This window comes from Lichenostomus cassidix, chromosome 10 (genome assembly GCF_008360975.1).
Source record: "Lichenostomus cassidix isolate B80296 chromosome 10, HeHo_3.0, whole genome shotgun sequence".
Lineage (NCBI taxonomy): Eukaryota > Metazoa > Chordata > Aves > Passeriformes > Meliphagidae > Lichenostomus > Lichenostomus cassidix.
The window spans coordinates 6092458-6117558 of NC_139491.1; the positions used below are offsets into that span (position 1 = coordinate 6092458).

Consider the following 25101-nt stretch of genomic DNA (forward strand, 5'->3'; position numbering starts at 1 on the left):
AGCAGTTACGACTTCGTGCATATATTTATTTAATTGAATAAATACATCCACTCAGCTACTGCTTTTCACTACATCCTTCCTGCCTGCAGTGGGAAAGGTTATTCCTATTAATTGATTATTGTTACTGCTCTAATATACCCTACATACTTGTTTGTGTTTCCATTTAATTTCCCAAGATATTACCACCAGCCCTGTAAGAGGGGACGTGTGTAACCGAGCCAGCCCTGCTGACACATAGCAGATGAGAACACCCATCTCTCCCCAAAGGGGCACAATCACAAAAGGCTGCAGGTTATCAATGGATCAGTGGGTTAATACTGGGATAGCCACACGAAGCCATGTAATTTAATCTGCTCACAGCTAGCCCACGGGGAAGACAACCCAGTGAATCTGATGCAGACACCTTTCAGTATTGAACAGGCATCACAGCCCTAGTGCTGGCAGCAGCACTGCTCAGAGCTCAGTGCTAATTCTGCGTCTTTCCCAGCCCCTGGGAGACTGTGACAGAAAGGAAAGGCTCTCCAAATCACCCGTAGGAGGATGCATTTACTGAACAAAAAGCATTACAGAATTCCGTCAAGTCTTTAGGCTAAAAATATTGCACACCTATAAAACTGCCTACAGCAGCAAGGAGAAAAGCAATTTTTTTCTTCTGTGCCCACCTGGGGGTGGAAAACTCACCAGGCAGCTGATGGGTATGGAGTGGGCACAGAGTAAATACAACAGACAGGAGGCAGCTGCAATCCACTACAAGAGACAAACTTTAAAAGGAAAAAGGGTAAGGAATGCACAGGGCTGGCAGAGGCTGCAGTGGTGAGCTCAGAGGAGCATGTTCCAGCAAGAAGGGCTAATAGGAATAAAGCACCCATGTGGCTTGCAGACCACAAATGAGCACTAAAGGAGGGAGTGTGGCCATGTGGGAAATGCTGTGATGAGTGAAAGGATAAGCAGGCAGGGTGGGCAGAGCTGTGCTGGCCTCTCAGGTGGGTGCTAAAGGAATTCCAATCCATACACATCAATGGACGGCCTCAAGAGGCTGGTGATATGACCTGTATGCCATAAACACACAATTGCTCCACTTGCTGTAGTTTAGAAATGTAGGTTCAGACACATATGTCAGGAAATTTGAGAGATTTGGAAAGGGTAAGACTGAGCAAAATACATTCATCCTCCATGTAAGAGACTTTTCATCAGGTAGAGACAAAACTAGCAACCCTCAAACATAAAAAATGTTGACTCAAACTCTGATTTCAGCATCTTAGGCTGATAACTTGCCATTAACTCACCACCAGATATACAAACGCTCAGATTTAATTCTTGTCAGTTGAGAAAATGTTTCTGCTTTTCCAAAGCACAATGGCTGCTATCATTTTGACTGACGTAAGCTACCATGATTTTTCAAATGGACAAATTTATCCCTGGAGACAGCAAGATTCCAACTAGGGCATGTTTGTCTTCCTCTGCAGCAAATCTTGAGTTGGTGCTTAAAGCAAGAGAGAAGGCACCAGAAGCGAGGCTAAGCTTTCTCTCTGTCATCACAAAAAAAAAAAGTGCTTCTACACTATATTTTTGATGCAAAATAACCCCACACTGATACAAAGGTCAAAGCCAGCAGCTGCAATGTAGGGTTCTGTCCTTCTTATATGGTTTAGTCCCATCTGGGCAGATGTGGAAAGAACACACCATTCTGTTGAGTTCTCCTCTTACACCAAGGGTAAGTGCTGGAACAACTGTATGATAAAACCAAAATACAGACAGAAAAGGCCAAACAGAAGCCTGGGAGTTAAGACAGAACAAAGCAGCTGAACAGGCACATCCAGCAAAGCTGAGTTACCCATTTTTCCATTCCTCTGCCCTGCCAAAAACAGGCCAAGAACAGCTCTATGCCCCAGAGGATGCAGTGCTCAGACACACCCTTGCACATCACTAACTCAGGAGCTCTCATCATTCCTGAGCACAAACTCCTTGACTCAAGACTTGTCCCTTCTTGGATTTCCTTTAAGCCATTCTTCATGCTCCTGCAATTCAGCAAGGAGTCTCAAGTCATGGGTCCTGAACATGCAGGGTATGTGCCCACGGTGCCAAACACAGAGACAACTTCAACAAACATAAAGAGAAACTCTGAAACACATTAAAGATCAGCACAGCATTCTTCTGAATGAGCCTCACGATCTGGCAGTGCTCCTTCCAACATCAATAGCAATTTCCTCCATCAACAGGAGACAGAATAATAGCAACTTCCTCTGTTTAATACAGCCCTTAATTGTCCCAGATCAAATAGTGGCTCCCAGAGGCTATTCATTCTGCTCTCTAGGCAACTGTGTCCTAGACAAGATGCAACAACTTTCATCAGCAAATGTGAAATGCAGCAGGAGGGCCAGAAGGTGTGTCTCAGGATTGATAAAAACATTAACCAACCACATCACTGCACTGGCTCTGATGGAACTCACAGGGCAGCACAGGCACTCCGGTGACCAGAAAATGCTTGCAAGCTCTTGCTTATCTGAGAGGCAGCAAATCCATACCACCTCTGTCAGATCAGGTGTTTTTCCCCCTCTTTGTACCAGCTCCACGATGCCTCTGATCCCCCTCCTAATGACAAAGTCCTCATTTATTTCAAGAGAACTCAGCAAGACTGAGCAGAAAAAGAACTAAAGAGGGAAATGCCAAGTGAGTCATTAGTGGGTGGAGAAAAGAAATGTGTAGTAAGTAGTCTTCAACTTTTACTCCTTTAAAATAAACAGTGCCACAAATGGAAGGAATCCTCTGACACTAGTGAAGATGGAGCAGTAACAAGCCCTGCATGGTCTGTAGGAATGATGAATTCCTCCACTCAGAGGGGCTACTTACACCAGGCGCCAATAAGCACAAAGGTAAAATTAATCTTCTTGTTTGGAAAGCTCTAGATGGGAGTTCAGATATTAAATACAAAATCAGACTCAGAGAAAAGCAAGCAAACCAGCGCCAAACCCCAACATTTTTCCCAACTTCAAACAGCTATGAAAATTCCTTAATCTTTTCCACCTTTCGGCTGCTATTGCCAGCATTATGACCTCTGTGTCCAGCAGGTGCTCAGGTGCTGAAATGGGAGGAGAGTTTACTCCCCATCATTAGGCTTCACTTGACCAGCAAGCTGTTCAAGTGAAAGGTGTCCCTGCCCACAGCAGGGGTAGGAGTTGGATGATCTTGGAGTTCCCTTCCAACCTAAACTATTCTATGACTCTATGATTAGCCAGAGCAGGCATGGTGCCACAATCTTTCTAACTCTGCTACAGCACAAGTGTGTTCCTTTTTCAACATACTTTGGTGTGTACTTTCACACACTCATCTCTTTGATTCATTCTGCCCTGGGTTACTCAAACACAGCCCTTTTTCCTAGGCTGGTTACTACAGCAACAGAATCTTTTGGAGTTTGGTAGCAACACATTGCAGGCACCAAAAAAAAATCTGCCATCAGTTCAAGAAACACAAAACTGCAAGTCAGCAGCCCATGCAGAGGAATATTCCTGTAGTATCTCACCCTTGGCTCTCTAATTAAGAAACTCCATGAATCCCCACCTCCTTGGCAGAGCACAAGCCTGAGCAACCTCTGACTTCAAAGGATACCCAACAGAGGTGCACTGCCCACATCCTCCTGGGTGCCTGTCACTGCAGAGAAGCCACAAGAGAAATCTGATGGGCTTCACAGCCAGAAAAATGTTACACTCCACAGATGCTATTAGTTCCACTAATGATTAAAGCCAAAGCATCACTTTAAACTCCATATGGTATCACATCTGCATTCTTCTGCACACACGAGTATTAACATAAAAAGAAGAAGGTTGGGGGGGTGTTCTTGGGGTTTGGACTTTTTTTTTTAATAACAGAGGAGTCTTCCTGTATTGTCATTTCACTGCAAAGTGACTGTATTAGATATATTATTACTCCACTTAACTCTCATACAACTCAGAAGGGGAAAAGAAAAAACCTCTCAGTGCAGAGTTATTTCTATCTAATTCACTGCCTTGGGACACAAGAGGGTTTTTATTGCAGAGGTGAACAATGACTAGTCCTTAGCTGTCAGGTTGAGAGACTGCTTCTAACCCTCAGCTCCAGTCCAGCCAATGCAGCACACAGACTCCATGTAAGCAGTACACTAAAAACAGCACAAACTGGTCAAACCCATCATTTCTCAGCAGCAGCCAGTCATTCTAGAAAGTTCAGCCAGACTATTATCACTGTTATTAATTAGTTCCTATCCTGAGAGAACGATCTATGCCAGATTTGCCCCTCATTTCAACTGAGGGAACTTACCCAAAAACATTTCATCTGGTCACACACAGCCCCCACTGAGTGAGTGTGCTATTATGAGAAAGCAAACTGATATAAATATAGCACAGTGACAGTATCCACTCTGCAGTTATTTCCTCTGCGAAACAGAGCAGAATGAAGTGGGTAAGCTGCTCAGCCAGCTTTCTTCTAAGGCCACTGAAAACTGCATTGATGACATCAACAAAAATAATCAGTTAAAGACAAATCTGAACAAGTAATTCTCAAGCAACATTTAAACCGAGCAATCTGACCTCCTCTCAAATACCACAAACATAAGATGACACTTCCTCTAGTTTCTTCTCCATTTATATTCATTCATGGAATAGATTTTTTTCCTGTTAGCTTTTATTTTCACTAGTCAAATTGATTGCAAGTTGATAGACGAATTAATCACCCAATATCTGAAACCTTACTTGTGATGGATAGGCTAGGACAGGGCAGAAATTAAACTTCATTGCTGGTTGAGTGTGCATACACAGGCACTCTTCTGCAACCCATAATTCAGCTGTAGAAATTCAGATTATGATTTCCATAGCTAAAGCCAGAAAGCAAACAACCCCAAAATGTTTGGGGTTTTGTGGTGAGTCTTTTGGTGTAGTATTTCTTTGTTTATTTGTTTTTAAACTCCACATGTAGTAACAAACTACTCTGAAAGAAAAATAAAAAAGCAGCATACAGAAAGCAGAAATAATTTTCTGGAAGTATTTTCCCAGCTACAGTTGAACTGCCAACTTTAAAGACGTTATTTTAGCATACAAGATGAATGTAGCTCAGGAACAAGAAGAATCACTCTTCCTAATCCTCCTCTCATGCACCCTCCTCCAGCCTGTTCTCAAGACATGAAGCATTGCTTTAAAAATGCCCATGGAACAGACTGAACGAAGTTGCTGCTCCTCTATGTAGTTATTTATAATAGATAATCTTAGAATCACTCTTAATTCCAGCTCATCATTTATGGTGTTGGCACAGTTGCTCAAGTGAATTCAGTCTCATTATTCACCTTCGGGTTGTACAGTTACCTTGTATTTTATACATCATCCTTCTTTGTCCAGTGGATCCCTCACAAACACTTACAGAACCAAGTGAAGATGAAGAATGATCCAAGGGCAAAGCTAAATGCTGAAATACTATGATTTTATGGCCAGCTACAGGAAAGCAGGGGCATGTTTTGAATACACAGACGAAGCTCAAAGTGAAACAGTAATACATCCAGGAACACCATGCTACGTAGTGACTTTCCAACAGGCTTTTGCACTATCCCAAGACTCTGAACAGCACTTGGAAAGTCAGCAGGACTGCTAAGCTTTGCTGTCAATGGCCACATCCAGCTTGGATATGCCATAAAAATGTCTTTGGAAAAAAAAACCCAAACAGGAATAGGATCACCCATTCAGCTGAAAGTCGAGTCACGATGGGGATGATGGGACGAGAGCACACTTTGGGTTACCAGGGTTATTCCAACAAGTGCAGAAGGATCTCATTAATGGCAGCACACACTCCACTGATTTATTGCACTGGAGCAGCTTATCTAGTGACAAGTCCTGCACAAAGAAGAATGTGCCAAGCTGGTACATTTTTTCAAAGAAAACTTCACCAACAACATCCTCTTTAAACCTGCTGGGAGGGGAAATGACTGCTGAAGCCCATAAGCACTTTACCCCAATAACTGAGATGTTTCACTGGGTAATCAAAGGCAAATTTCATCGCTTAACCATCTGAAAGAATTCTGCAACATGATCACCAGAACCATCAGTTCTACTTCAGGCTCACTGCATCTGAAAATAGACCTCAGCAGCTTCCACATCCCATTCTGTTACAGGGATCACATTATCAAGGGTCCTGCCACAGCATCCTGGGTCACAGCACCTCCTCTGTATCTGGCACTTCCTTGCTAAAATGTGACAGTGGTAGTGACAAGACATGTGTGTCCTCTCAGTCTCCTTAGACTGCACTGATCAGTCAGACACATGCTTTGTAATAGGAAGAGAACTAGGGTATCTTGGGGAAAAAACAAAAACAAAAAAAAATTAATCATCATCACACACACCAATTGAAAGTTCTCCAGCTAAAACCCAGCCCTATGCCACCAAAATCAGAATTCAAAGCAATCTGGGCGAACACAAAAGAAGGAATGAGCATCTGCCCAATCATCCAGCAATAATCCCAATGACTGTCAACCTCTACCATTGCTGCATTACAAGCAAACACCACTGTGTTTCCCTGCTGCTTGATGCAGAGACCCACGCCAAGTTACCTTCACAAGCACAGCAGCACACAGAGAAGAAGCCTTGAGGCATCCCTTCCACAGGCATCGAACAGGGAACAAGAGCCAGATGCCAGCCCACGAGGAGGAAAGCCTTCAGTGAGGAGAAACTCAGAGAGCCTTACCTATGTACAGGGAGGAATCTTTCCGCCTGACGTGGTCATCGATGTAGGAAACTCCCAGGGGCTGGACAGGGGTAGCACCAATGCCCAGGAGGACCTGTGCCCCGATGAGCAGCAAGTACATCATGTTGGTGGCAGTCCTATTCCTGCAGATAAGGTCCGGGTCTGGTCCCTCATCGCTGCTGGACCCGTTGACAGCACACACATCCCTCCCTTCGGCACCCCAGCGGATTTCCCCCGACTCGTACTCGTACTGGTGGGTCAGAAATTCAGGCAGTGCAGAAAGGAGGGCACCCAAGGCCATGACTATCCCTCCACATCCTATCAAGCGTGGCCGGTGTCCGCGGGCTCCGAAGTAGCTCACGAAGAGGATGAGGGCCAGGTTGCCAATCTCGAAGCTGCTGGCGATGACGCCCACGTCAGCACTCTGGAGGTTGAATCGCCGCTCCAAGGTGGTTAAAACACTCACCTGAAACAGAGAAATCCAGAGAAAATTACACCCCATGCCTCCCATTCTCCCCATATGTCCTGTTAAAGTGTAAATTTCCTTGACTTCTCCTTGGAGCTGAAACCATATCCATATCAAGGACATCCACACCACAGTACAGCAGTTGACCTCCAAGCATGACCTGACTGTTCAAACACAGCCACTTCAGAAGGGCCTAATACCAAGTGACATTTCACAGCCTGCCACCTGTCCGAGCACATGGCCACTTCCGAATTCCTGTGCCCCTGGCAGTGGGTATTTTGGAAGCTTGCAGACACCCATGATTCCATGATTTGTTAGCCTGTCTTTGAGCTCCCTTTCTGTCTGAAGGCACAACCCTCACGTTGCACTGTCCCACAGAACCAAGGCACAAACCACACCGAGCTTCACAAAACCTTTCCCTTGGAATGAAATGCAGTTAGGGAGCAGCAGAAAACCCTGTGGATTCTTTGCTTGCACACCAGCATGAGGCCATCAAGCCAGTGAGAGACAGTGATGTACAAACAGGCAGCTTGGCTGGAACCAAATGCTTTTTCTAAAGTATATAAATAAAATGCTGATCAAAGGGTTTAAACTGTTTGTGGATGAGTTAATGACTGGGATCGTCACAGAGTATTTTTGAGAAGACAGGCCAATTAAGATTTACATAGAAGATTTAAATCCACCATGAAGAAGGGATGATTTAACAAATCGTGGGTATTTAACTCTAAGAAGAGAGAAGCACATGAGTAGTCTTCAAATATTTAACATTGCTGCAAAAGGGAATGACCTGTTCTTTGAATTCAGAATGGACAGGACAAGAAGTGACAAGTTTAAACTGCAGCAGAAATGATTCAGGTTAGATATGAGGTGGGGAGAAACCAGATTTTACTGGCAAGGATTGTGAGGCACTGAAATATGCTGCCTGGAAAGGCTGCAGAGGTATTTAACAGAGCACAGACCAGCATCTGTCAGGAAAGACACAGGTATGACTGATCTTGCCATGCGGCAGGAAAATGAACCAGATCATCTCTTGGGAGCTCTTCCAATCTTGATTACATGGTGCAGTGAAACACAACATGGATTTTCTGTAACAGTCATAGCACTGATCAGAGCATGAAGGATGAACCATTAAGTACCTCACTTGCTGTCAGCCCTGCTCAAGGGAGAAAACAGGGTATTCTAATGTCTCTGGCAATGTCCCTCTTATACAGTAAAAAAAAAACAACAAAAGAAATCTTGAACGTGTCACAGAAATGCCAAAAACTTTTACCTTGAATAAAAAACTATCTAGCTTTTCAGACTTCAAAAGATGAAGGTATTAAAGGTTGTCCTAAAAGAGGCAGGTTTCTCTATTCCAAAAAAAAAAAGTGATAAAGACCTCAGAGCAGAAGGTAGCCCCTGGATAGAATAAAAATAGCCTCCCACTGGAGGCACTGAAAATCTTTGCTGATAAACCTCACGAAGCAGGAGCCAGCCTGACCGACTTTAAAGTATTCTGACAGCAGCTCTTCTCCGAGGGCAGCTTGCCTCTGCCAGGGTACACCAGGGCACAGTTGGACAAAGACAGCCCCATGGGCAACAAAATGGAAAATGCAAACAACCCACTTCTGCTGCTTTCCATAAGCAAAAACTCCCAAACCTGACTCTGATAAGTGTCCAAGTCAGATCTCCAAAACTGGATTATTTTAACGTTTTCTGAAAATGCAGCGTTCTTCTCATACAGGCAGTTATCACTTTACACTACCACCAATGTAATCCTCCCCCACTAAAGAGCCAGGAGCTGAGGAGGGCAAGGAGACAAAAACCCAAAAATCAAATCCTATGAACAAAAGCAGTGCAGCAGCAGTATTTCTCCCCATGCCAAAGCCAGGTGTGTGTGTCAGAGGGAGAGGAGATCGCCAGTTTGCCACACCAGGTGCAGATGGCTGTTGGGATAAAACAGCTCAGTGACTCACGAGGGACAGCAGTGTCCTCTGTGCAAGGCACAGCACAGCCTGTCCCTGCTGGAGCTCACATCCAACAGGGACACTGCTGCGCCCAGCCCTCTGTGGCAGCTGGGACAGCCCAGCAGGTGACACAGAGCCTGCTGGAGAACATGAGGATGGTATTTTCAGAGCAAGGCAGGGCAGGGAGGAGGGGTATGGACAACATCCCATTGCCATGGGCAGTTCCACCAGGCACCCATGAGACAGAGGACCTTAAAGATCATATAGTTCCAAACCTTCCACTTAGGATAAGGATTTATCATCCACAACACAGGACTGGTTGTATTGCAAGGTGTGGTCTAATGGGGCTAGTGCCCCATGAACACCAATTCTGACAATTCTGAATCTCTCCAAGATCAGTATATAGCTCTGAGCAGCCAAAATTATGTCTGTGGTGCCCATTTCTGAGCTGTACCTAGATGGGAATCTCATGATTACTCATTACAGCTGTGTAAACTGAGGTAGGGAGCCAACTATTAATGAGACAAGTACAGTCAACAAAATTAATTTTTGATGGAATAATTTCGGCTGGAAGATTGAAAGCCAGAAGTGATTTCTCAAGGCCAACTGGTATTAACTAGCTTTGGAAGTCTCCCACATTTCGACCTGGCTGCCAAATTTTAGGCTTTTACCATATATATATACAAGTGGCTAGAAAGCAGGATGGTATTTAGAAACATGTGGGTGCCAGATCTCAAAAGGGTCAGAATTTGGACAGCTGGATTTCAGATACAAAAACCCACACCATTTCCAAGGGCAGTTCATGGTGACAGAGACAGTAAATTGGTGGTAAATCAGGGAACTAAAACTAGAGTCCCAATTCTCATTCCACTCTTACTTCAGTGGGATTTCAGCCATTCTTTTCCTTTTAACAAAAGCTAAACCACTCACAGTAGGGAAAAAGAGTCTCACCATCCCCTAATTCTTTCTTGCTTTACTTTGGGGAAAAGACTGAAACAAAAGCAGGAGGAGGAGGAGAACACAGAGCAAACTCCAACCCTCTTGATAAAAGCTGGCAGTTCTCCTTATTCCCCTGGCCAGAGCACAGTGCATTTCCCAGTTTGCTCCTTCTGGCTACTGCTAGCCAGGGCTACCAGCTGTGCCTTTGCTGAGTGCGTTACGAGGAGCAGGGGGGGATGGTGAAAGAACAAATCCATCATATCAGCCTTGAGCATCCAGAAGAAAATAGCATCCAAGTACAAAATGCTGAGACCAGCATCAGCAGAGTAGTCTCCAAAACTGACAGTCACAGTGATGAGGGGAAAAAAAAATAATCTCAGAATAAAAATAGGGCTGGGAAATAAACTGTCAACGTGCAGATTTTTAGCTAGAGAACAACAGGAACGCAACTGCTTTTTATCCTGGGTGGCTGCAGCCCAAACAGCACAGCCCAAATTCTTACTATGACATTGGCTGTGACCTTACAAAGACCAACTCCAATATCAGCATTAGCATAGCAGAGATTTTACCTGCATTTATGCAAAATAACCCCTGCCCATGGCTAGAATCATTCTCCCAGCTCCACCTTTATGGGACTTCCTGCATACAAGGTAGAACCTGACTAAATAGTTGTAATTTCCATGTGGGATGCTCACAGTCCCTTTGTAACTGTGGGATAAAAACACTGTCCTGCCCATATTTCCTTTCACAATCCTGTTCCCCAGCAGATCAGTCATCACCACTCCCAGACACTGTCTACCAAGAGTTACATAAAATTTTGCAAAAGACAGGACAGGTCCCTGAAAATTACTGTTGTCATGTGAAAATGCTGTAAGGATTATAAAAGTCCCAGTGTGCTGAGGCCAGGTTGGTCACTCGAGAGCACAGCCCACCTGGATGCAGGTTTAGGGGCAGGGATGTGGGCAATGGGATGCTGCAGCAGCTTCAGATGGACAACCTCCTGCTCAAAACACAGCAGGAAACACCAGGAGGCCACAGCTGTGAAGCTGCTACTTCCTGACTCCTGTCAACTCACACAGCTGTTTAGCCAGGGATGGAAAGAATCAGCTAAGACGGTATTTAGTTAAAAAAAGCTTCTAACGCAAGATCAAAACAGTTACCAGGAAGCAAAGACAACACCCAGCAAAACTCAAGCAGACAAGAAAGAGCAGATCATGAGGTCTGACCCCAAGAAATGACTGGTGTGAAACCACTCAGAGGACCAGGCAAGTCAGGAGCAGGCACAAGGACAGAGGCAGGGCCAACATTTATTCATGGCACATGCCAGCACCCAGGAAAATGGGAACAGCACTGAAGCTTCAGCTTCCTACGGGAATGTGCCTGTGCTGAGGACGGCTGTGCCTTGCCTGCCACCCTTGTGTGCTCACATCTGTCCTGCACATCAGCCCTGAGCAGGTCACTGGGGCTCTGACCAGCAAGTACCTGAACTGCAGCACTGTACTGAGCCTTCAGCCACACCAGCCTCACTGCCAGCTTCCATGATTCCCATTTCACCTGCTCCAGACAACTCCCACCCAGTTTTTAACAGCAGCTCCACTAAGATTGGAATAACAACTGGCTGTTGTTACTCCACAAGCTCACGCTCCTCCAGACTAAGCCTACATCACATCAGTCAACAGGACCACTGGAAACCACACCAGTCTGGGCACCTGCACACCCTGCTCGTGCAGAACACAGGCTGGGCACCTAGAAAAGATCATGTAACCCAGCCTTCTGGCTTTCTGAAAACACTCTGCGACATACAATAACAAGAAGTGATTAGAACTTACACCATGCTTGCACCACCTCCTTCTCTTACTGAGCCCCAGGAGGCTGTACATGGATCAGATGGCTCAGGAGACTGAGATCCAACAGACCTGGCTAAGGGGGCCTCCTAACACCACCCTTAAACACTCTTCCATGATTGAAAAAGGAAAATATCTCACATAATGCATAAAGTGATGAATGACCCACATCAAAAAAGAGAAATCAATCACCACCTCAAAATTTTCCAGCCAAAGCAACTTACATTGAAACTCCTGTAAGTAAATCCATGGAAGCTTATGCTGTGCCATTCTGGACTGATTTCAATAATACATGCTCACATTCATCATTCCTGTCTGTCTCAAACCTACAGACCTTGGCCTTTCTGAACCAAGGTAAATTTGTTTTCTCTATAGGCTGTTTATTTTATATTAGCGCTCAGCAAAAATACAATTCCCAGACCTACTTCACCCAGTTGCCCCACTTTATCACTAAGGAATGAAGTGAAGGCTGGGAAAACCATTATGGAGCCAGAGACACAGTACATTGAAAATGAATATCATATTGTTCGTATCTCCAATGATCAAGTCATATTCACCCACAGAGTCTACAGTAAAGTTCATTGTATTAATAATACCAAGTTATATATAGAAAACACATTGACTTTATGCCTGAAGGGCCTTTTCAAAAGGCTTCTTTTTAATGTAAAATACGTTTTCTCAGTTATGTGGTAAAAGATTGGACTTGAAGAGACATGTCTGCAGTGCTACAGGGTGTAAAATAATTGCCTGGCAACTACGCTCCCAAAGGAAAACAAAACGCAAACCATCTCCCACAGTCTCCATCACAGAGCTGGGAAACACTAGGTTCCTTGAAGAGCCAAAAGGGACCATGCCAGAAAAGGCACTGCTTCCAGGTGCCTCCACCCACTTCTTCAGGTATCACCTTGTCCTCCCTTCCAGTGCAGGATGGGGGAAATGGGATTGCATTGCCTTGGGCAAGCTCTCTGCCTGCAGAGCTGGTCCCCCTGGGCTGTCACCCTCCCTCCCTGCTGGCAGCACAGCCACCAGGCTCAGGCTTCCAGCCCAAGGGAATGATGCTGATCCTCTGCTCTGACATTTCCCTGCTCCACAATTCCAGCATTGACATGGATCACTCATGGTTCAGACAAACTTTTTAAAAAGCAACCAGTGCCTTGGCATTTTTCCCACTCCTTCCCGATCAGATGGCTGGGAAGAGGGCAAAAACCTTAACACCCTTTGCCCAGCCCCAAGCACTTCTTGCTGCTCCTCACCCCACTGAAGTAGTGAGAACATCAGGACCTCCTGTCTCAGGCTGCTGATCACTGTTTGAATGCCTTTCCTGGTCCAATAAAGTCAGTTGAAACTTAAAATACGTTCTCACTGCAGATGCCAACACCTGTGCTGGCTTTGGGCACACGAACATAAGGGAAAGCAAAAAAAAGGTGGTGATATGAACACACCCAAGCTGGCTCTGCTCGAGGTCTGGAAATCATCTCTGCACAGAAATTTGCATTCACATGACAGGGATAATAGATGCCACAGCTGAACCCCTGCTGAAAGTAGGGTGTTATTAGCTTGGCTCTTGCTGCATGTGCCTGTGCTGTTTCTAGGCCAGCACTCGAAAATCTGCAAGTTACTGTACTGGTGCCACGAGGAGTTTGCAGCTTGGATGTGTGCCTCACTGGTGTGAAAAATTCATTTTCTATTCTAGTGGCCAGCTCTGAGGTTACTGCCACAGTCCAAATTAAGCACACGTTCAAGGTCAGGGCTTTCAGGGCCTGAGAAGAAAGGGTGTTGCACCACGCAGCAAGAGAAACAGCACATCACACTCCTAGTCAAGGCAAGGCACACATTTTTGGCAACCTCTTCTCCCTGGCATCAAGAAAACTTTCCTGCCATCTCTTCTTGCCCACTGTGCATCTCCTCCCCACATTTCAGCAGCCACAGCATCCTGTGCCACTGGCCCTCAGCCAACACAAGGCACAAAACAAGAGTATCTGGGCACTTTTTGCAGTTTCACAGCTATGCCACAAACACTGTGATGCTACAGGCTGTTGCTCATTGCACACAGAGCAAAGAGTACTCAGCACCCATGGAAGATATCCTGTTTGGTCAGAAGCTGTTACATCAGTGCAAAGCCACAGTTTGTTTCAAAATAGCTTAAACCAGAATGAAGTCACATGCCTCTGAAAGTTAAACACGCATTTTCCACTGCTCTAGTGAAACTGGGACCCACACTGAGCAAATACGGTGCATAAAACCCTAACCTCTAACCCAGGCACTCATTGCAGCAAACAACAATGTCAATACCTCCCTCATTTGCTTCCTACAGATCCTGCACGGGACACAACAGGCTGACCCCCTTTCCCAGCTCCCCCAGGAAGGGCAGGCGCAGTGCCCCATTTAGAGCAGTGTGAGCAAAAAGATCACTGGGGTGTTATTTGCAGCTACTCCCTCAAGTTCATCATGGAAAGTCAGCCTGAGTCACCAACAGCTCAGAGAAGACCCAGGTACAGAGCCAGGCCACACAGAACTGCCTAGCCAAACTTGAAAGGCTTTTTCTGCTGCTCTAAAATAGATGCACACTGCGGCCAAAATACTGTTTTTTAACCTTTTAAAGTCTGAACTTACAGTGATACTATAATCACAACCACAGACTTAGTGTCCACGCAAGCTTTCTGCCTCCAAGTCTGCTGTCCAACATTGACCTGTATGAAGGCAGGTGGTATTCTAGTCCCTGACAAGGTATCTACATAAAAACACCCAGTGCCAGAATCAGTTTGTAGCCCAAACTTTCCTTGAGTAGCACACTTACAACGAAGCCAGCAGATATTTGAATCCTCACTTATTTTTAGATGTTATGTCATTTTCACTGGCAGCCAAATAACACATCATAAACATGCAAAGAAGCACAAACCTCAACTCTGTAGCTGCATTTCTGCAGGCTTTAAAAACTGTAGCACAGAACGGGTGCTGCCGGCAGATTTCAGACCTGGAGGATGAAGAATTCCATGTGGAATAAGTGTGCAGCAGCAGGGGCTGGTGAGCAGAGGCAGCCAATCTCTCTGTCAAAGTAAACAGCTGAGGGAAAGCTGCTGGAACATCTTTGACACATTCAGAGATGGAGCTCTTTTTTTTTTCCCCATGGCCAACAAGTAGGTGTGCAAAGCCAGATGAAGAGGAATTCGAAGTGTATAATTTAAATGTAGGCTCCTACAGCACTCTTGGCCACATATAGAACTGGCAGCAAGATTCATACATGGGTCTGGAACTCTGCAAACTGGGCACCATCATGCTGGGCTCCAGCTGAGAGGAGATGAAATTCATGTTGCTGGAAGACTCTTTAACAGGAAAAAAGTCCTTTCCTATATACTATCACATGGACTATGTACTACCAGTGGAGAGGCGAGATCCCAAGCTGTCACACTGCAACACCCTCCCTCCTCCACCTCCACAACTGAATGCAGGTTTGCTTGTTCATCTAATAGAACACTTCCTAACACAACATTTCCATGCCTGCAGAGAAGGCTTTCTACTATAAACAGGACACGCAGAAACCATAATGTAAGCCTGATGAGGAAGCCTGTCATGCGAAGGGCTTCATGTTATCTTAATTTATAATCAAGAGCTGAACTCAGGGCTAAGGGTTGCATCTGAGTTCTGCCACAGTGCAGAAGAAGAAGAAGCAAGGCCTGTGGAGCTGGTTGAAGAAGCATTCCCAGCTGCCAGGCATGAACCACAAGTGACACAGGCAGGACACTCTGAGGCAGCATTAATAAAAGCTTTGAAGGAAGCTGAATTCAGTTTTCACGGTTGGAGGACAACGGTGATTATATAAAGGCTATATGCCGGGAGAGGAGCTTTTCTGACAAGTCCTACTACTTTTCTCCTCATCTGCTTTGGCTCTGCTGCTATCTCTCCTGCTCTACTCCCTATCCAGCAGAAAGGATGCCTGGCTACAGCAAATGCGAACTCAGCTTAGGGAGAAATTTGAGGCTTTTCTCATCAACCAGTACATCAAACGCTTCAATTTAGCAAGCCTTGGGATGCAGGAAGCCATTTAAATGGGAAACCACAAAATGGCCACATTGTGCTGCCACTCCACAGCACTTTGTAACAACTCAGAAACACCGAATTACTGCAAACTTCTGCAGGTGGAATTGGGGTCTCTCTAGCACCTAACTGGCAACACCCCAAGCTTGTCCCAGAGCCACATGTGCTGCTTGCTTATCCCCACCCTGCACCCTGCAGCCCACACAAGCGCTGTCCGTGTCATCTTGCTTGTTTGCTAAGTAACACCCTCCTACAGAGCTGTTCACAAACAACTCATTTCTCCTTCCACGTTGTCTCTGTGCAGATCCAAGGGTACAAACAGGGGCCATGTGCTGCCTGCTGCCAAACTTCCCACTACAGGGAGAGGCAGGTTGGGAGGTGAGCAAGGAGGGCTGTGGTGTAATCAGACAAGTCAGGGCTTGAAGGTGATCTTAACTCTATTTACTGCAGAATCACCAGACCCTGAAAAACTTTAATGAGTGCATTTGAAGAAAACAGAAGTCCCCAACTCTTCTATTTATCAATCAGAGTCTGACATGAGCAAAAGCACAATAGGAGAGGGGCTCCCAGAGAGGATCACTGCTCCTATGGCAGAGGCATACCAAATTCTGGGAGGAATCCATCATTCAGGCACTACTGAGTGGGAATGGGTTTGCATTCAGCACTCAACACAAAGCCAGACACATCCACTAACTAATGGTTATTGCAGCCAACATGAGCTCTCTCCCTTCTCTCCTTGTACTTTCCCCATCTGGTTTCTCTCAACCTCCACAGCCATTTCAAATCCCATGTTTTCATCTCCTTCCAGTTCTTCGCTCACCCTTTGCAGACAGCTTCTAGGTGAAGTTAATTTTCTTTATACTCAGCTTCTCCCTGGTTCCTGCCTCCCCAAGGTACTAATTACAATGCAGTTTATTAGCCAGGCACATAACATTTAGACTCTAATTTCGCCCTGCTTTGAAGGAAGCTAGACATCACTGAGGAAGTTCACTGCAGTAAGAGGGAAGGAGATTTTTCAAAAGCACTTTAGTGGCTTTGGAACTAGAGTCCCATTTTCAAAGAGACACTTAGAGTAAGTCACTTCTGTCAATGACAGTATGGCTCAGAAAGCATCCTTGAAAATAACACCCTCAGGCTCTTTTAAAATCCATCACTTACCCAAGAGTGAGTAAAGCAGCCCCAAGTAGTCTTTTCCAGTGGAGTCTCAAACAGCAAAGGGCTAAATGTTTCAGCCCTGACATTTCTGGCAGGTGTGAAGGAAACAGGGATAGTATTCAGCAGACAACAAGGCTGCATCTAGGTAGGATCATCAGAGGTAGGATAGCACAAAATTACCACTCCATTAATTAATTTAGTTCAGCTGATTATGTTAACTGCTAAAGACCTGGTTCAGGGCTGAAGCCTGGGGTCTCTTTCAGTCCAGTTAGCATCATCCTACAGCACAAGATGACCATGGAACACGACAATAACACAGCTAGCACATTTGCCGACTGAGAGAGAAAGCCCAAAGAAGGCCTGGAGATGCCCATGACAAAGCCAGGAAATGAGCCCAAGCTTGCCTGGTCTGCATCTTCACCACAAAATACAAACAGTAGTTGCTCCTCAGCCAACAAGCATTACCCCATGGGCTAAGCTGTCCTTTCCCAACTCTGCCACATGTCACTCTGTCCAAATGCGAATAAATCCAGATTTCTCTGGGCACAAATATCAGTCTTGACTGATGAAGGGAGTCAGTTTGGACAAGACAGGTCTGGACAGCCAGCTGCAAAGTAAGAGCTTGGCTTGAAAACATTACCCACATGTGGCAGGAATGTTCCTCTGTTCCTGCCAAGATGCCACCATCAACAGAATCTGCCTTGCCAGTATTGGTTCAGAGGAATCAAGCTGCTGTTCCTCCATCATTTAATCTCTCACTTGCTTGAGTAGAGCAGGAGGTCAGGGAAATACACAGTGACAGAATTCCTGGAACCACTCCATGAACCTAATATTTTGTGACGCTGTCTGGATACCAAGACTTCTGAACACAATCAGGATGCTGAGAATCAAATTGAAAGTGTCTGAATCCATGCACTGTGCACTACAGGGGGCAAATAAAGGAGAAACCAAAGGTCATTTTAGTTTCATTTGCCTTTCCAGTGTAGCAAAGTTCTGTGCACCCATTAAAGATCCCATCCCTTGAAGCCCCAGTGTGATGCCTAACAGAAATCCATGAAGGCTTGATCAAGTTCAACAAGTATTGGGTAACCAGACACACTCCATTTATGTCTAAAGGCCTGGTTAGCTAAACCAGAACACCACACTTTGCCACAAGTCATTTGCAGAACATTTTTGTCCATTCTGGTCAATCACTCCCCAAAACTGTTCATGCCAACTCAGAGCAAGTAATTTTGAAGATGAGGATAAAGAAATATTGAGCTGGAAACATTATAGGGGAGTCTGGGAAGAAACTTCCATGCATGAGACCAAACAACCTTATACTAAATCCCAAAGAGAACTGTGCATCCAGATTTACCTCTGAGTTGTTATCCTGCTAACCAACTGCTCACTGGATACCTTCCCACAGATACCAAAGATGCAGTCTATTAATGTGGGAGCATCTGGAAAACTTAGATAACAAGGGACCCTGGGTACTGTTCAGGGATAGACTTCAAAAGTTTGAAGTTTGAAAACACACAGAACTGATTCTAGAGGCTGCATCCAATATTTCCCAAGAGTCATTATACACAGCTACAGTAATTCATCAGGGATCTTACAACTACAGTAATTCATTAGGGATCTATTTAAATAAGAAGGCAAAATAAAAATTCTGGCAAAAAGCTTGTCCAGCATTGAATTAAGCTGAATAATTGAAATCAATAAAAGCCATCTCAAAAAAGGGAGGCTACACCACAAGCCCCAAATGCTTCCACAAGAAAGCAGCAAGAAGAAATTTTAAACTTCTGCCTTCTCACTAAAAAAGAGCAAGAACTGAGACTAAGTGCAACACAGTAGCCTTGATGCATCCTAATCCATGGAAAACACTGAACTTCTGCAGAGGGCCAGCATCTGAGAAAGCTTGTGCAGTTGTGCCAAATGACACAGCAAACTCACAAAACTGTGCCTCCAGCACATGGCTTGCTAGTGTGGCTTAACTTCAATAGCCATCAAATAACTCCCAAGCTGATTTTGGAATCCATTCATTCACACAGTGATTTGTCAATGCAGAAGCAGCCTCAATTAAGCAAATTAACTCATGGAAGTGAACAGTTTATCTAGCTCCATGGAACATTTGAATATTTTCAGCCTTTGCTCTCAAGCTCTCTGAAGCTGGTAGGTTTGAATCCCAAAGACTGTGGGAAACCTTTTCAGTAACCCTAAGCAGCTCCCTTGAGATAAAAATTTTTAATGGTATTAAATATCACAGATGTTAGAAACAGAATTAATAAAAACCAAAACCCAAGCTAGACTACCATCACAGCATTGTGACCCAAGGGCTCAAGGAGCCATGTGGTTTTGGTATCCCATTTTGATTAAAAAACCACAAACTTGGGGTTTGTATTATGTGCATCCCCTCTTTGGGGCCAAAGCTGGAGAACACAAGACAAGGCAGGTTCCTGCAGGAACACAGCTGAGCTCAGTGGGCATTCCTTGCCCTGAACACCTTGGATGAGACCATCTCCAGGATCACCCAAACAGCCCTCACTGCCCTTCACAAACAAGCACCCCCAGACAAGGCATCCCTTCAGCTAAAGCTCCTGTCCCTCAGCCAGCAGCTGCACTGACTTCAGACATAAGGACCTGCATTATAACTAGCCATAGGCAGCAGGAAACAAAGTGTGCATCTCATGCAGAGGCTGAAAGGCCCATTGTAATTAACTGCTCTCAGCCCTGTATGCTGGACAAGACAAAAACAAAACCCACAGTTTTCCTTTGCTGGTAAGCCCTAAAAACGCTGCCCACTATTTCTCATAAGGGGTCTGTATGTCCAGCACTTTCTCTATCACAAACTAGAGCACTTGGCACAGGCTGTGGAAAGGTTAATTAATTCCCACAAAAATCAAATTTTACAGACAATGCCTGCAGGACAGAATGCACACCATAATGTTTTAGTCACACAGACATGCTTCTCCTTGTGCTGAACCCCGCTGCCCAGTGGGACACCACAAAAACCAGTGACTGATCACCAAGTGCAGACAGGGAAAACCATTTATCCAACGCCAGCCAACATTTCTACAAAGAGCAAGTCATGATCAGTGGTTTACTTTAGCTCATGGAAAGGGTGGATGCTCTCCCAGTAGAGCAGAATGAGGATCTGACAGACATACTCCCAAAGAGCCTAAGAGAAAAAAGGGATGGGATGGGTGGAAGATGGTGTTTTGATTTTTGGCTTTGTTTTAAGCATCAAAATCTATCTTAATTGGCAATAAAAATTAATTTCCCCAGGTCAAGTCTGTTTTATCCCTGACAGTAATTGCTTTTTCTCAACCCACAATCTTTTTCACCTCATTTTCTGCCCCCACTGTGTTGACCAGGGAGAGAAAAGCTGGGTGGGCATCTGGCTGCAGACCAAGGTTAACACACAACACCTCACCAAGAGAGATGGATACCCTTTAATCAGAGTTAAAGCTTGAAGAGTAACTTGGAGAAAATAGCTTTCCTAAATCATGACAATTACAGCTCTTCCTGCAGCTCAGGGAGATGATGAGAGGCAAGCTGTAGGACTGAAAAACTGCAAGTCTTAAGTCTTTCCTCTTTAAAAATCAAAGCTTAGTTATATACTGTTATTTTTCTGTCGTTTCCAAATTACTGGGTAAGAAAGGATCCCTCCCTAATTTGGCACCTCAGTGTATCATACAACACTCAGACCATGTCAGGATGAGAAGCAAGCATGTTTCCAGCAGATGAAACTCATCAGCAGGGCACAAGAAGCAGCAGGGCACCACTGGGGGCACTCCTCCTTCATGTTTTTCAAAATAATTTTCTGTTAGCTTCTCTCTTGAGAACTTTTGAATGCTTCCCCTCTTCTCTCTTGGCGTTTCTCAGTGTACACACAGGTCTGGTATTTTTCAGAAGTACAAGGGACTTGCCCTGCTATGTCCCAAGCAAGGCACATGCCTGTCCTCCTGCATCTCCTTTCAGAGATTCCTCTCAAGCCAAAGCAGGAGGTTTATTCCACATTCCAGCACCAAAACACTCCCAAGCAAATCCCTGGTCTCCAGCTAATGATGTGTCCAACTATGTTTGCGTGAGAACTGGAAAGGGGTAGCAGCTATTTAACATCCTCCTTTTCAGAAAGAAAAAACAAGAAGCCCAAACAATCTTTCTGCAGCCCTTCCTGGTAAAGTTCTACCAGAGGAAACAAGTACCACTCCTTGTTTAACAGAAGAGGCTGCAAAACTGTGAAGTAATGATGTTTTCTCACTCCCTGTTATTCCTTTGCAGAATTGAAGGGGTGAAATAAATCTGAAACTACAGAAAACTCAGAACTCTGTCCTGCTATGGCAAACAGACCCACCACTGCTGTCCTCTGGCCATGAGAGCATGAAAAGCTCCATCGAATACAAATTCCAAGAAGACTCCAGGAAAAATACTTGCTTTTCACCTTAAACATAAATTAAAAGAATAATTCCTCTGCTTCAGGAATGCAGAAGGCACCACTACCTTCACCCTCAGCTGTAAAGCAATTCCACATTGTTTCATGCAGTTCTGCAGGTATTAAAATGTTAGGTACCATTCTAAAATACACATTTGCAACATGCATTTCAAGGCTGTTTTCTTTATGTTGACCCAAACCCAGTGCTGATTTCAATTCAGCCAAGTCTTTCAGTGGGGGACCAAAAAAAAAAAAAGTATGCCACAAATATCCCACTATTCATCTTTGAAAATGAAAAGTGAAACCCTTCTGAAAGGTTTCTGTATTCTTCCACACCCACACCACACACCTCAACAGCCGAGCTTTCTTTCAGTTTCCTCATGGCAGAGCTTGTAGTTGTCTTTTGAAAAAAAGAAAAAAAGCAACTAAAGGAAATGTTGCATTCAGATGCAAACATCAAAGCACCAAAAAACAAACCTGCTTCAGAAACTGGGTGAGTCACGAAGACCTCAACACGAATGAATTATCCAGGTTCTGTCAAAAACTTTCACTGGCATTTAATGGAGCACCATAAAACTAAATTTAAGTCTTTTTTCACTTTCAGTAAACTAAGGCAGTATGAATTATACAGGTAAACAGCACGGTAAGTGTTTTAAAAGGACACTTAAATATTAAAAATAAGACAACTCCAGCAATCCTTGCCCAGGAAACAGCTGTAGCATGGCATAACAAGTCCTGTGCTCCCACACCAGCCCTCACAGCCACTTAGCTAAGTCACTGGGCCTGCAAACATGCAGAAATTATCCAAGTGATAGCTGCAGACACCAAGATAATGTTAAAAAAATACATGGAAACCAGCTGGCTGCTTGGTGAGGAGAAAGGCTACTATGAAGGGAAAGGCAACAGAGAAGAAAACCAAAAACCAAAGCAAATTCCTTTCCTTCTTGAAAGTAACAATGACGATAAATATTCAAGCAAACAAGAAATAAATATTTTGCTTTTATGCTGCAAACAGTCATCTAAAATTATTGTGTTCAGGCACTGCTGCAATAGAAACTCAGTAAAAAACCTTCAAGTTGGATGCAGTGGGCACTGTGCAACAGCTGGAGGGAGCTGCCTGCCTCACTTCAGCAAGGAATACTCAGGTGGCAAAATGCTGAAGCACATCAAACCAAGAATAAGGCTGGGGAAAAAAAAAAAGTTGCTAACTGGAGAGCTTAGAAAATCTGATTTTAGTTCTGAGGCATCTCCTAGATTTGCTAAGTGAGGAGAGGCAGATCCAGACCTGTGCTCTAAGGGTGCACCTCTATATGGTTACAGCTGCATCCCTGCTTCACACCTGGGAGAAAGGAACATTCCTTTCCCCATCCTCTCCAACATCTTGGGTGCAGGGACCATCTCTGAGCTCTACAGGGCACAGCCCTCCCAGATGGATGGGGAAGAGTGATGGACACTCCAGGAGCTCCCTGAACACCTGCAATCACTATTGATCCTCCTGGCAGCACATGGAGCAGGGCAGTGTGAAATCACTCAGTGTTTGCTTTGCACTGCCTAGCTACAAAGAGAGTCTAGTGGCTGTTCCAAGGTGACCTGGAGAAGGGACTCTTGGGGTTCCAGTCCTGGTTTTTGCTGCAGAGGTATAATGAAACCTTGTAAATCAAAATCAGTGGCCCATTTTTCTGAGCAATAGGAAAAATTAAGTCTTCCAAACTTCGCTGGAGCACTTAAAGGAGTTACTGCACAAAGTAGTATCACGTTTATTTAAACTTCCTTGGGTGATGCTTAAAATACATCACTTGCAGCTTCAGCTGATGTTGATCAGAAGACAAAGCTGCACTAATTCATCCAAGCTGCACCCTCACCCACCAAATAGTTTGCCATTGTTTGATCTTCCTGTAAAGGAATAGCTGGAGACCAAGGAGTCTACAAGTACAGATTATTATACACAGAGGACAAATTCTGCTTGATGAATTGCAGAATAACCCTTTGGAAGCAATAAATTCACACTGCTGTAGCAGGACAGAAGTTGGCTTTTGGTCCTTTACAATATACTGAAAGTAAGGGAAGAGAAAGCCCATGGAACCTGAGAGACACCCCTTTCTGGGAACCAGGGAATATCTGCTGTGCCTCACAGAGAAGGGGAAGCATCACAGCTCCACTGAGCTCTCTCTGGGACAGGAGCTACAGGACCACTAAAGAGTGAAGAACTGCATGAAGTTCCCAAGCAAGAATGGCCCAGCCCTTCAGACCACTGCATTCTCTGCTCTAATTCAAGATCCCTTTAAACCTCAGCTGCAGGAATACTGCAGGCTATTAAACCCCAGAGAGCCTCTCACACAGACACCCTGCAAGTGCTACAGGGATTCTGGAGGTGAAGGCTGGCCAGAAGAAATGAGACATTGGTTTTGTGATGGACCTTAACATTTCTAACAGGCTGTTCTTTCTTTCAGGGCTTACAACCATCACTTGGCCCTTACAGAGAAACGGAAGAACCGCCAAACTTTCTGCTAAAAATAATAAAACCACTAAAATTAATTAGTCCACATTTAGACACCAAGTGCACTTTGCCTTTAAATGCATTTAACCGAGAAGACAGCAGATTTTAAGTTGCAAATTGCACATAATACATAATGTAAGAGAGAAACATGTTATCTTTACCCCCTTTCATCTATTAGTAGTAGATAAAAAGAAAAACCCTTTCCCCTAATCACAGTATAATAAATGCCAGTTACTCACACATTTTCTTGGTACTGAAAAATCCAACCTACACCTGGACTGGAATTTGTTGCTACTACTTACATGAAGTTTTTATGTTAACGTGTCCATGTCACACTCCTGACCAACGCAACACAGGAGTCTGAAGGCATCAGAACCCAGAGCTGGATCTGGTTTCTGCTCTACCCTGCAGTCAGAAACCCCCTCCAAAAAAAAAGAAAAAAAAAAATCCGAAGCCTTCTTAGAGAAGAAACATAAATGTAGTCAAAAGAGCTAGTTTAGAATAACTTTCTGTGCAAGTCAGCTGCAGAACAGACAATATTCTCTAATGGGAAAGGCATACTAGAAACAACTTTCCAGAAATAACATTGCCAGCAAAGATATATTAAGGGAAAATGAACGGTAAGCAATAACCAGCCAATGCTTGGCAATATTCATCCCCACTAAAACGTATATTTTCACTCCTTGGGTTTTTTTCCCCCTTAACTACCCCAGTGACAAATAAATTATGAACATTACAGCTAATTTATTACTCAGCACTGCTGAGGATGGAGAGAAAAAAAAGACAGCAGTATTTTAAAGCTGATTCTTATTCTAGGAAAACAAATACTTGATTAAAAACAATACTAAATTAAAAAGGGTAAACTGGTCTTGTAGTTAACTCTGCCCATGCTTAGGCCATTCAGGCTCTGCTGCTGTCAACTAAGCAAAAGCTTTATCAATAGCTTCAGCAACAGAATCAAGCTCTTAATCTCTGCCTCAGTTTCCCCACCTGTGACACTTTTCCCACCCAGTCCTCTCAGACTGCAAATACTCAGAGGCAAATTCTACTGTGCAGCATCAAGCACAACAGGAAGCTCTGAAGCACTGCAGTATTCCCAAAAA

General features: G+C 44.5%; 1 protein-coding gene across 1 annotated transcript in view; it reads right to left on the bottom strand.

Moving 5' to 3' along the window:
* SLCO3A1 (solute carrier organic anion transporter family member 3A1) overlaps positions 1–25101 on the bottom strand; it is a 132501-nt gene that overhangs the window by 102437 nt on the left and 4963 nt on the right. Inside the window, exon 2 of the mRNA XM_085070402.1 lies at positions 6700–7165. Coding sequence (XP_084926528.1) covers positions 6700–7165 — 466 coding nt within the window. The remainder of the gene's footprint in view (positions 1–6699; positions 7166–25101) is intronic.